A 12,346-nucleotide genomic window follows, 5' to 3' on the forward strand; every position below is an offset into this window, starting at 1 on the left:
AGTTTGAGAGAAAATACAAATATGACAGTATGAGTACAATGAGAAATTACTTTGAGGTAAGTCAGCTGAAAAAAGCCTAGAGATGTCATTATTTCTTCTAGATTTGACGGATTTCCCTGTTAAAGCTTCTATATTTATATATAATGGGGTCATCACACACGGTTCTCTCAGAAAACATGCAAATTGGTCACACAAGGGTAACCTGAACTATGACAGCCCTGTTTTGAAAAGTACCAAGTCAGACACATTTATTCACAATCTGTCAATAACTGCCACTACAAATTAGATCTGCCTGCCATCACTTCAAAAATGATCATGCATTTTAACCAGCTACCCCTACTCTTATGATTGGAGAGGCTGTAGCTAATGCTTGAACGAGAGTTTAAGAATTGCAGATAATTACCACTGCATGACATGGGCTCTACCCTATAATTTGCCTGGCTTCCTGCGCAAGATTGTCTTCTTTCTGATCTAATGCAAGCTCAGGGACAAAGGCACAATCCAGACCTGGTTTATAAACGCAAGAAAATACTTTGCTTAAATAAATAAGGTGGCAAGCTACAGTTAATGCTGAAAATGGCAGTTCAAAAACTATAGAACAACTGTAGAATACATGCTGCACATAACCTAGGTTGCCCTGATTTTAAATATTTAGCCACTCACAAAACTATTTTTGCCTGTGTGCCAGCTAGCTGGAGCCATTTCTGTGGCTGAGAGAAGGAGACTAATTCAGAGATACTGCATACACATCACTGTCTTCCTGAGAAAGGCTGATTTCCGGGACTAAATGGCAACACAGGGACATCTTGTGGGCAATGAGGAAAGCAACACACACAAAACTATATCCACATGTTTATGACAATGACATCATTGAGGTCCAACAGGTGTTTTCTGAATTCAATTCACACTCAGCACCAAATGACTGTTGAAATAGTAGTATTGTATCTCATTTTAGGTGCCACCAAAAACACCCCCCTCCCCAATGTCTGGAAACTCAACTCCCTGTGACCATTTAATACTTCCTGTGTCGCTGTGTTAAACATGAATGAAGTACAGAAACAGATACTCTCGTCTCAGTGGGACTGTGCTTACAATGGAACCATTTAATGTCACTTTGTGTAAGGTTTTCTCTTTACCACAAAGCTGAGAAATTACTTGCAAAGATACAGTGTATATGAGCAAATGCAAGACTCATCAGTATTTAAAATCCTACAGTGTCTCAAAAAAATACAAACATAAAAAAAAAACAGGTTTAAACATATACAGTTTAATGGTAAGAGCATCTATACCATTTTTTTAAAATTGTTTTTAGTGAAGCTGGTTCACCTCGTTGTTGCAAAGCAGTGGAAATGCAAGTGACTGACTACTTAATGTCACTCAAATGGAGGTAATTGAGACCAGTGATACCTAGAATGGGGGTCAGAACTCCTACGAGGGGTCACAAGATAAGTTGTTGCAGGGCGCTAAAGGGACAGGAAGCAGAAAAAAACACATATTTCCGCTAACAAAATGATGTTTCTGTTCTCAGGCTTTCCTCCAATATTTGCTATTTGTGGAATGATTTTTTTTTTTACCTATATAAGCATCTCAAAATAAAATAAAGAAAAGAATCTGTTTTTGGTGAACTTGTCACAACCTGTAGACATATACAATTGGTAATGAGACATCATAAGTAGACACTGTTTTGTTGTAATGGGTTACAAGGAAATAAGGTTGGGAACCCCTGATTTAGACCACAGCTCACCTGTGTGAACTGAGTAAAGAAAGTATCTCAAAATGTGTAAAAATATAAGCTTTAAAGTGTAAAAAAAAAAAAACTGTCTTACTCACATTTTTGGTTGTACCATCCTTGCGCTGTTTCTGTCTCTGTTCAAGAAACCTTTTGGTCCATTCCTCTCTGGGAGGCAACATCATGACTTCTGCTGGTTGGTACCTGTCTGAAGGAATCTGGCTCATAGGGGGAGGGAGGTTACTTGTGCCGGAGCTAAGGCTAACACTGGAGGACCAGTTGTTGGTAAATGTCACCTGAGCCTCAGGATCACTGTTTAGGGCTTTAGGCCACTTTGGCTTTGAGAACCACCTTTGGCTAACTCTGAGAGGGTCTCCGAAGAAGTTTGTTTTTTTACCCAAAGGCAGAGGAGGTGGTGGGGGCTTAAACTGGAACTCCAGCCTGGGTGGGGGACCTCCATAAAAACTGGTTAGTGAATCAGGACCAGGTAGTGACTCTGAAAGGGAATGTGTGCTGGCACTGTTCTCTGGATTAAGTTTATGGTCATTCTCAGAGAGGTTTATTGGGGTGAGGTCTTCATACGGAGGATAATCCCACGGACAGCTGGGGAGGTGGGCCCCAGGGTGGGTTCGGATTGCAGAAGGGAAATCCCTGTCCGCTCTCTCCTCAGGGGGGGACGCATTTCCAATTCCACTGTCCCCATTGCTGCTGGCGCTGCCTTGTTTGCCAGTGCTACCATTCTCCTTGGCTTGCTGCTGAGCCTCCATGTCCAGTTTTACTCTAAGCCTCTCCACAGCCTCCCCCATGTCACTGTACAGGACTGTGACAAAGTGAAGGACATCAGGGGGAGTCTGAGGGAATTCCAGACAGCCCAAGGCATCTGGATCTGGAGTGCAGTCAAAGCCAAAGCGTCCAGCAATCCCTTTGTGATCCTCATGGTTTCCGAGCTCTGGGTCGATAAAGAAAACATGGCAGGATGCCCGCAGAGGACCATCCTCTGGTACACGGCCATCTATTATATGTGCTGTAGTGACCAGGCAAAAGAATCGTGGGTCTTCAGCACACACGGCTCCTAAGACAAGGTTCTCAGTGGGAAAAGCTGCCAAAACAGCTCCCGCATCGTCACAAAGGCGGATGCAGTCAAACATAATTTTCATCATCACCAGATTATGGGTATCCTGCTCCGTACCCAACTGTCGTATTCGCTCCCTAATAGCTTTTAAACAATCCTCCTCTGACCCTGTAGTGTTCAAAATCAGCTCTGTGGAGCTCAGGTAGCCAACCACCAAGGTCATATTTAAAATACTCCAGTCGGGGTTGACTTCTTCAGGGTCTGTAAAAACAGAGTCTGTGTCCCCCACTCTGGAAGTTTCCTCCTTTGGTTTCTCAGGTAAAACACTCCACTGTTGTGACCACTGCGACATATCAGGCTCTGATACTGGCCTCTGTTTGTTGGCTACAGCAAGACTTGAGTTAAATGAGGAATTGCTTGAGTCGTAAGAGATTGTGCGAAGAACACCTGCCTTTTGGAAAATACCACTTTTGGGGCCAATCCCAAATTTTGCATCATTAAGGATGGGGTTCCCCATTATTCGGCCATCAGCATGCACCACCAATCGCAAGAGTCCTTTGCAGCTGCCAATCAACTGCACAACAGCCTCATGCAAAGCAGTGGACACATCAGTTCCATTGATTGCCATGATGCGATCCCCTTGTTTGAGTCCCACCAGGTCAGCAGGACTTCCCTCCAGGATGCCACTCAACAGACATGGCCTCTGTCCTGAAATAGTAAAGCCATATCCTGCCCGACCACGGATGACCTCCACACCCCTGAGCTCACCGACTGCATTTAAATCCAGACGCCTCCTTGCACCCTCAGGCTGTCCCTGTATCCTCATCTTTGTCGTAGGGTGCTGTGAGATCCAGTATGTGGGAACTGAAACACTTGCAGGTTGCCAACACTATTGTGTTGTTGTCATGCTACAGTTACCAAAGTGGGGGGAAAAACAGGAAGAAACAAAGTTGAAAAGTAGTTTGTCTGCAATGTAGCAAACTATACAAAATATATGAAATATATAGAAATAATTCAGTTGTTCATCACCTTTCAACAGCAACCTGTTTTGATCAAATATTAATCTGAAACATTAACCTAGGCCTGAAACTAATGAATATTATAATTAGCAATTATTCTATTGAATACTGTGAATTAATAGGTTAATGTGAGGGTAATGTTCTGTGAAACTCCTAAAAATTGCCAAAACATCTAGCCTGAGGTCTTATTTTGACCAATGAACAGTTTAAAACAGTTGAAAAGATTTTTAGTTTACAGCCAAACAAAATAAAGCAAGAAAGCTGAAACTGAGTAATTTTTGTCATTATTTCTTGAAAATTGTAATTAATTAATAATAGCCATTTCATTTTCTGTCAATCCATTCATTGATAAATTGGCTACTTTTAGGCCCTATACAGTAAAAATAATTCCATTAAGTACTTATACTACTATACTATACTTTATACTTGAATAGGCTACTAATAATACACATGATTTTAGAGCATTTGGTAGAAACAGATTTACAAAATACTTAACAGATACACTTGGAAACAAATGAAAATACTTGAAATTAAAATGCAACTACCCAAATTAATTTTGACTAAATTATGAAAAATAATATATAATATTAGAAAAAATAATATGGACCTAATGACATAAAGAGGCAGAGTGTTTCTCCAGCTGGATTTGAAGTCTACCAAAGAAATTTAATAACTAAGTAAGCCACTGATATCAATCTTATTTTAGCAATTATCTGTCAAAGATAAGGCACACAGCTTTTATGTTCTTCCTAACACAGCTTGCAAATTACTCCCATTTACCCCTCCACCCACTCCCCTAAAACAGAGTGCCAGCTGGCCCTCTACTCACCAACAGCACTTTAATGATAACCAGACTCTATGGTTTCGGTCAACCACTCTGTTTTTACATGTTCCAATACTCTGCTCACCACAGAAGTTAAACATTTTTCCAACACAGGAAACACTTGACGAAGCCTTGAGGCTGCTTTAGTTTTATTTTAAATTCCCTTATAAAAACGTCAAACCGATAAAGTAATGCTAAACTCTGAATTCGTTCCCATAATAGCACTACAATGAGGCTGTTTGAGGACTAACGCTAAGTTTGAAAATTACCTTTTCCAGGGACGAAAAGTTCCGCAAAAACGCCCACGGTTTTACATTCACGTTGATGAAAGTCCACGCATTTACATTTTTCACATTACTCGTCCATTGTTTAATTATTCAAAACAATATTTCCGCGCCGTGATTCAGTAGTAGTCCATATGGCAAACCGCGACAACACCGCCTCCCTCCATTGACTCACAGAGGAGATCACAAAGCGTCTTTCACCGTAACCATGACAGCGTAACGTCTCTGGAACATGTGACGTCTCCCTCTGGCCAATCACTGCGCCTATCACGTTCAATATTCAAACGATTGGAGTGACCCTATTGGCTGGTATTGATGTCAGTTGACCTTCTTTATTTTTGCGCTGAAGTAAACCAAATTTAAAAGCCTAGGTCCATTTAATGAACAATTCCACTTAAATATAGAAATACTTAAACCACACCATAAGCTCTGTAATCACACATCACACACGAAGAAGCATATTAGATTCGAAAATGCACTCGTGATAAGTTCTCAACATACATATATATACATATATATATGTTGAGAAACCAATCACCAATGTATATAAATATATATATATAAATATACATTGGTGATAAATTTCTCAACATATATACATATATACATATACATATATATATAATTAAATAAATAAAAATCTTACCAATATGATTTTGCTATCATTGCTGTATACCTTAATCACTTGCCCCCTGCCTCTTCCACACTGGTGCAGCACTTTACAGCAGATAGTCTGTAAACAAACCTCTCTGGTCAAAGGGCTGCAACGGCTGCACACAAAGTCACATGGCTTTACAACAGGTGTGTAGCCAACACATTTGCAGCAAAGAGGAAATAACTGACAGTTATTTGATGAAACATGTCATGTGACTGAGATTATTGATAGCCTAGTGCTGTAAACCATGACAAGCTGTTGCACACACATTTATTTACTATTGGGTAGGTGTAACAATCACAGGTGGCACAATTTGGTGTACATCTCATAAAAAAAACTGTAGCCTATTACAATTTCTTTCTCATGAGGCAGTGACTTCCGTTAAGTTGGTGTAGTGTGTGATGGAACTAACTTAATCCCTAGTTTCTCCAAATCCTCTTAAAATAGGCTGGAAGGCAAAGACTTTAACATTTCAGCTCTATCGCTCCTTGCCTTCGGTGTACTCTGCATTTCAATAATTACCCTGCAGAAACAGATATGCTGGGGAAACAGTGGAGAAAATTACAGTGAAACACATGAAATGATGGCCAGACCATGAGGTGTTTTATTCAGCAGAAATGCAAAGGAGAACAGGTCATCTTTTATGTAGTATTTTTTTTTAAAAATTACATTTATGTCTAATCCTAAAAGCACAATGCCAACCAAGATTAAATGCTGTATAAATGTTATTTGTTTGAATATACTTTTAATATACTACCAATTACTGTGCAGGCAGAGTACTAGTCTGTGTGGTCACAGTGACACACAAACTGAAAATGCAAAGAATGAGTTTGAGTATTTATTATATCGAGTTTGTATATTTATTACATCTAAATGAGCTTCACCTTGATTCGTTTTTTTCAGTTGAAAGCAGGATATGTACCTTAACAATAAATTATTTCATCTCTCTTTTCCAGGCAAATCTTTAGAGCCACATCAATGAAAAACCAAGGCTAGAAGCAATTCAGTATCCTGCATGGGAAACAGTAAGCCAGCATGTTTTTCTTCTGCTACTGAGCGCATAAAAGACATATTTAAGAGATGTGAAATTTCCTTCTTCAAGAAATCTCATGCAGTTTGTGTTGATTATGATGCTATTTGCTGACAACCCACTCAATAACAGCAGGGATTATTGCCTCAGCTCCTGGTTCATAATGCTACAAATTGCTCTGTTTTGGCATCAAACCTTCCCAACTTGTAATTATCCTGGCACAGTGACAAAATGAAGTGACAAGATAAGTCTAATTTTGCAAGGCTGTTGTTCCCACAGTGTTTTTAATAGGGTACAAATTATCAAGAAAGATACAAGTATCCTTGAGATGAAAACATTGGAGCCCCGACTGCTAAAGAGACAGTGTATGTCTACGTCATTGTGATTATTAGCGTGATTACCTCCCATTAAAGGTATTCAGGCTGATGACACCTTCAGAAATCATAAGAGCAAATTGTTGCACTTCTCTGTTCAATGTCTAACTGAAATCCAAAGAAATATAGCCTTCTTTATTTTTGCGTCAGAGGCTACAGGTGAGGCAAGACCATGATCTCTCCCAGCAATCATAACCCACACACTTCATGGCTTCCCTGGGTCTTTGGCCCCACTCTGACCCCATGACGCTGATGTGGTGGAGGGAGGCTGGATCATTTTCTCCAGGAGGTTCATCATACGCTCCTGCAGCTGCACACACTGGACCTGGAGGAGGTTCTGTTGGTGCAAGGCTCGACGGACCTCCCTGCACGTCTCCTCTATTGCTCGGCTCGACCTCTTTTGTTGCTGTAGCATGGCCTGCATCACCCGCAGCTTCTTCTTCTTCATGGACAGGTGCTTGTTGGCATGCCTCTTCCTGGCTGAAATAGGGTGGGAGCTGGAGAACAGAGAGGGGACATTTCAGATCAGGCACTGTCACCTCTGGGTTCAAAAGCTCATGTTGGTCCTAAATCTTCAATAACAGAACAATTCTGCCATTTGTTAACATCAGCAACTTTCTTCCCAAGTCAGAGGCCAAAAGTATTTTAAAAGTATGTTGAATACTGGATAAGATAAATAAATTGGCAATGATATATACTGCCACATAAATGCTAAAATGCATTAATTAAGATTAGAATCATACATAACAATCATTAAAAATGTATTGTTATGTCATATATGTATAATTTCAAAGAAATGGCGTGCAAAATTTGCTGTAATTACAAACTACAACAAACTGTTACAATAGCTAACGCTAAACCCCAAACTACTCAAACACACAGCTAACGGTACTGAGACAAATCTAGCTGAAGCAGCAATCTTTGGCTAAAGCTACTCCCGTTGTTGTGCCATATATGTATAGTTTTAAAGACAACAGCATGTGAAATTGGCAGTTACTGAAAAAAAAGCACCTAAGACACCTAACCAAACAGTCTACTGCTGAGAGCCATATCCATATCCAGGGAGTTACTCAGTTGTCAGGGAAATGGCTTGAACTTGAATGGCTTGAATTTGTCAATTAATTGAATGAATGAATGAATGTCAGGTGATAACAGGTGGCTGCGGTCAATCACACTGTTGTCATATGATAGCGTCAAATCAAGGCGTTATATAATATGAAGATATCATATAAATCTATATTATAGCCTACATATTGTTCTCTATTTGACTACCTAGACCATTTTCATGCCAACTGAGTAACTCCATCAGCTGTGTAAGGCCACAAAATACAAAATACAGCTGAAAGAAGGAAATGCTTCTCTTCCTCAGACCTGTTGGTCAGAATTGATCTACTCTCAGTTTGATCTGATCCTAGATAAAGGTATTCTAGAAATTCAGTTTCACAATCTCTGACTCTGTTATGTCAGCTTAGTTGAATATTGTGTGAGCAACCTTTGTGGATTGCTTCACTGAAACAATAGAAGACAAATTGCCTTTAACAGTAATGAAAAGACACATACACACACACACACACACACACACATGTATCTCGTCTAGTTTTTGTTACCTGGAGCCCTGTGTGTTGTCACTGTCAGAGCTCAAAGAGTCCAGCTCTTGCTTTATCTCCATCTCATCTGAGGAGCCCGTGTACTCTGGCAGGAACCCCAGCATCCCCTCCTCCGACTGGGGTGCCAGGTTGTCTGTAGACTGGGAGGAAGTGGAGGGCCCTGCAGCGGAGGCCTGAAACTCCAAAGAGTTCACCCGCCCGTTCTCCAGCGGCTTGGAGAGGATCTTCTCGATGGATTTATAGTACGGCCAATCTGGTGTTTCCCCACTTTCACCAACTGTAGATTTCAGTCGCCTGTTGGAGAAGAAAAGTGATGTTTATAGTCATGCAGCAGCAGGAGTTTGGTGTCATAACCCTGAATGGACATTGGGATCTGGTGTACTTGCCTGTACTGGAAAGACATGTTGGTGATTTTCATCTTGATCTCCTCTTTGAAACGCTGCTCTCCGGTCAGATGGAAAAACCTCTGGGACATCTTCTCGTAAACCTTGGCGTTCCTCTTGCTCATTTTCAGTTCGTTGTGGTGTTCCTCCCACACATACAGGAGGGCTTTCATTTCACCGTCGGTCCAGTTCGGGGCCCGCCTGTGTTTCTCACTGTGGCCTGGCATTAGGTAGCTGAAACCATCGTCTGATGCCATTTTTGAAATGGTTCTCTTGGCCTGTTCTGGCTGTGTTTGCAGAAATAGGATCTTTAGAGGTTGAATTTGAAAGCCTTTTACTGTGCTAAGAGCTGTGTGAGGTGTGGGAGTGATACATGCAAAAAGGCACACACACCACTGTCCTGCCTGTGCCCTTCCCCCTAGCCTAGCTGAAAGAGGACTCAAAATGGGGCCTAAGGCAGGAGAGGAATCCGGTTAAAAGCTTTTAGTGGTGCGTGATGTCACCGTGACATCAAGTTGCCTTGGCAACGGTGAGGGAGGCCCTTCATTTTCCCTCCCCTTCCCTCTAACCACTCCCATCTGCTCTCTTTTCCCCTCCATTCTGCTCCAATAGCAGCACAAAAAGCTTTTAGCTGAAAGGCAGCAGTGTGAGCGCACCAGATTGCTGACAGTTTTGAAATATGAGCCTCGGGGGAGGGGGAAAAAAAAGAGAGAGCTGAGACCACGGGTATGTGTTTCCTTGGCAACAAGGCACTAGATTTGGTAGTCAGCCAACACACTGCTCCATTTAAAAGCTTTTAATAATAGACAAGTCATTTTGAGACAGGGAGAGGGGAGGTTTGCTTCGTCTGGCATGATGTAGAGGAAAAGAAAACACTTCCAGCCTGCAGTTTAAACCTAAAAGGAGAGCAAAAGCCTTTCACTGAAAAACTGTGAAACACTTCAGGTGGAAATAACAGAGGGGAGACATAAAACAAAACGGCAACATGCGGTGATCAGCCGTAGGCAACCCTGCAATGGAATACAATATGCTGACTGCTGTAATCAGCTTTCTATTCATAGCTGTGGGTGGTAGACAATGGACCCCTGCAGGAGGGGTTTCTCTCTCCAGTTGGAGAGACCCCTCCCCCATTTAAGTCTCACCAAGGCACGGATCCCCCTCTACCCCGTCTCAATCTCATCATCAGTAATTTTCCTCTTGTCTCCTGCTCCCTGTCTCTCTCCCTCTCGCTCTGTTCCTTTTCTTTTTTTTTCTCCTAAAAACATGAATGTACCAAAGCCACACTGTCTTTTACACAAACACATAGACAGTAAAACCCAAATTACTCTTTCTCTACAGCACCTAAGCTGCTGCTTTGTCCATATTTACTTTAACATGCACAATTTCTCTAGCCTCACTTCATCTTTATTAGTGACACTAGTTGACGTCAGTCTGGCTTAACTCAGTTCTGGCCTCATTAGAACCTTAACCCATCTGCTCCTAACTAACCTGACAGGCGGCTCGTGTATTTTCATAATGCAAATTGGCAGCTTTACCCCATCCATCACATCTGTCACTTAAGACAAACGTTAAGCTCTGCCGTTGCAGAAATGGAAGAGTGAATGAAAGTTGGTGTGAAAGGTTTTGCATGTTTGTTTTTCCCTTTCGTCTCTATTGGCCAGTTAAAAGGTCTGTAGCTAAAAAAGTGAAAAAAAATTACGTTTCTTTTAGGTATGTAGATTTTTTTGCAGGATTATGATTGTTGCATTGACAATTTTAAATAAATTATCCTAAAGTGAATTTCAAATGCTTATGTACAAATAAATACTTACTATTTCAGTGACTTTACGATCCCAGCTGCTTAAAATCGCCCGCGATCTTGGGGTCCATATAATTGTATTTAGTTACTTTAATAAAGTTTTTCATTCATTAAAGTGGAGGTAATCCAGACTACTAATCCAGGAGCCAGACTAATCTACAGATAAACTGGTCATGCGCCACTTATGTCTAGAGGTAGAAGTCAGTAATGTGAGTGATCTATAAAATCAGACCACACTGTAAAATCTAACTATAGGACAGGACTAACCAGAAATCAAATTTTCACAACACAATACTACGTATAACATATGTAGATTCAAGATCATCATAATCTGCATTATTGAACACTCGCAGAGTAAACTAAATCATTTATAATCCTTGTGCTACCTGTATGTTGTTAATTAATAGTTGAACTCCACTCACAGTAAAATAACCCTGCAATACTTCTCAGTTTAGTTAAGTGAATGCAACATTTCAGGAGACATATCACTTATTTTTACTATTCCATCACTCCACTATCCTGGAAAATGTCATATTGGTACATTTATCCGCTGTAGCCAGAGACAAAGAAGTAGTTCTGCTAGTTATTCGTTTGTAGTGCTTTAGGGAACACAGCAACAGCAACACGGCACACAAACACAAACAAGAGAAAACTGATTTGATCTGAACTTATTTTTCGATTTAATAGTCCCACTGTACTTTATATGCAAGTTGCTTGTACTTCAAACATACTGTAACTAGATTGTGCAGTCTTTGTTGTCATCTTATTTAATCTTTCCATGAATATTTATACAAAGGTTTAAATCAAATGAAAGGAAGGTTTCATATTGCAAACTTAACAGAGCAATAACTGAACAGACATTGATTTAAAAAAGATGAAAACACTGAACCCATAGGGATGATGTGTCTGAACCAGCTAAAAAAAACAACATCTCTAAAACCCTTTCATTTCCAGTGCCACAATTAGTGTTTCTAATTTTTTAGAGAATAATTTCTGGTAAATCAAAGATGAATGAATGAAAAACATTGTGGTGCTACTTTGAAAATGTAGATAGGACTCAAACATACAATATGAAACCACGGTTACATTTTTAGTTGTATGTTGCAACAGTGAGATGTAATGTAGCGTTCAGGTTCAGATAATGTGAATGCTCTTTAAAACGAGACTATGTAACTTTTGAAAATAAAAACCGTACATTTATGCTCTTATAAATGAAGAGCTGAATTCAGAAGTAAACAAACGCAGCATTGGTCAATTCGATACACCACTGAGTTTTGCTGCTACAGTCTTGTTTGGTCTGGTATGACCAGTAGCTCATGGTGGCGATTGTTAGCTAATGTTAGCAGTTAATGGGTTCAGTTAGTGGACTCATTCATTTTACAACCAGTACACTATGTCTTAGCATTTACCATTATCTTATAATTATATATAAGTATTTGTCACTTGTTGCCATAGCGGCTGCTGTTGATCAAAAGTTACATATAGTCTCACTTTAATGTAATAAAAGGCGGCACATTTATGGACTTAAATAAACATTACATTATCAATGTTAAATAAAATGAAAGAGTAAAC

General features: G+C 40.2%; 2 protein-coding genes across 2 annotated transcripts in view; both read right to left on the reverse strand.

The window, feature by feature from the left end:
• LOC111673457 (regulator of G protein signaling 12-like) overlaps window positions 1-5,061 on the reverse strand; it is a 36,325-nt gene extending 31,264 nt beyond the window's left edge. The window contains exons 1-2 of the mRNA XM_087169876.1: window positions 4,913-5,061; window positions 1,831-3,709 (exon numbers count right to left, since the gene is read on the reverse strand). Coding sequence (XP_087026002.1) covers window positions 1,831-3,627 — 1,797 coding nt within the window. The 5' untranslated portion in view covers window positions 3,628-3,709; window positions 4,913-5,061. The remainder of the gene's footprint in view (window positions 1-1,830; window positions 3,710-4,912) is intronic.
• Window positions 5,062-6,163: 1,102 nt separating this feature from the next.
• msantd1 (Myb/SANT-like DNA-binding domain containing 1) lies at window positions 6,164-9,486 on the reverse strand. The gene is made up of 3 exons (XM_023431226.2): window positions 8,980-9,486; window positions 8,594-8,887; window positions 6,164-7,483 (listed from the first exon to the last, which is right to left on the reverse strand). The coding sequence occupies exons 1-3, from the start codon at window positions 9,231-9,233 to the stop codon at window positions 7,192-7,194; spliced, it is 840 nt and encodes a 279-aa protein (XP_023286994.1). The 5' UTR covers window positions 9,234-9,486; the 3' UTR covers window positions 6,164-7,191.
• Window positions 9,487-12,346: the final 2,860 nt, after the last annotated feature.

This window comes from Seriola lalandi, unplaced genomic scaffold, assembly GCF_002814215.2.
Source record: "Seriola lalandi dorsalis isolate HSWRI2012SDOR001 ecotype SW California unplaced genomic scaffold, Sedor1 jcf7180002054919, whole genome shotgun sequence".
NCBI lineage: Eukaryota > Metazoa > Chordata > Actinopteri > Carangiformes > Carangidae > Seriola > Seriola lalandi.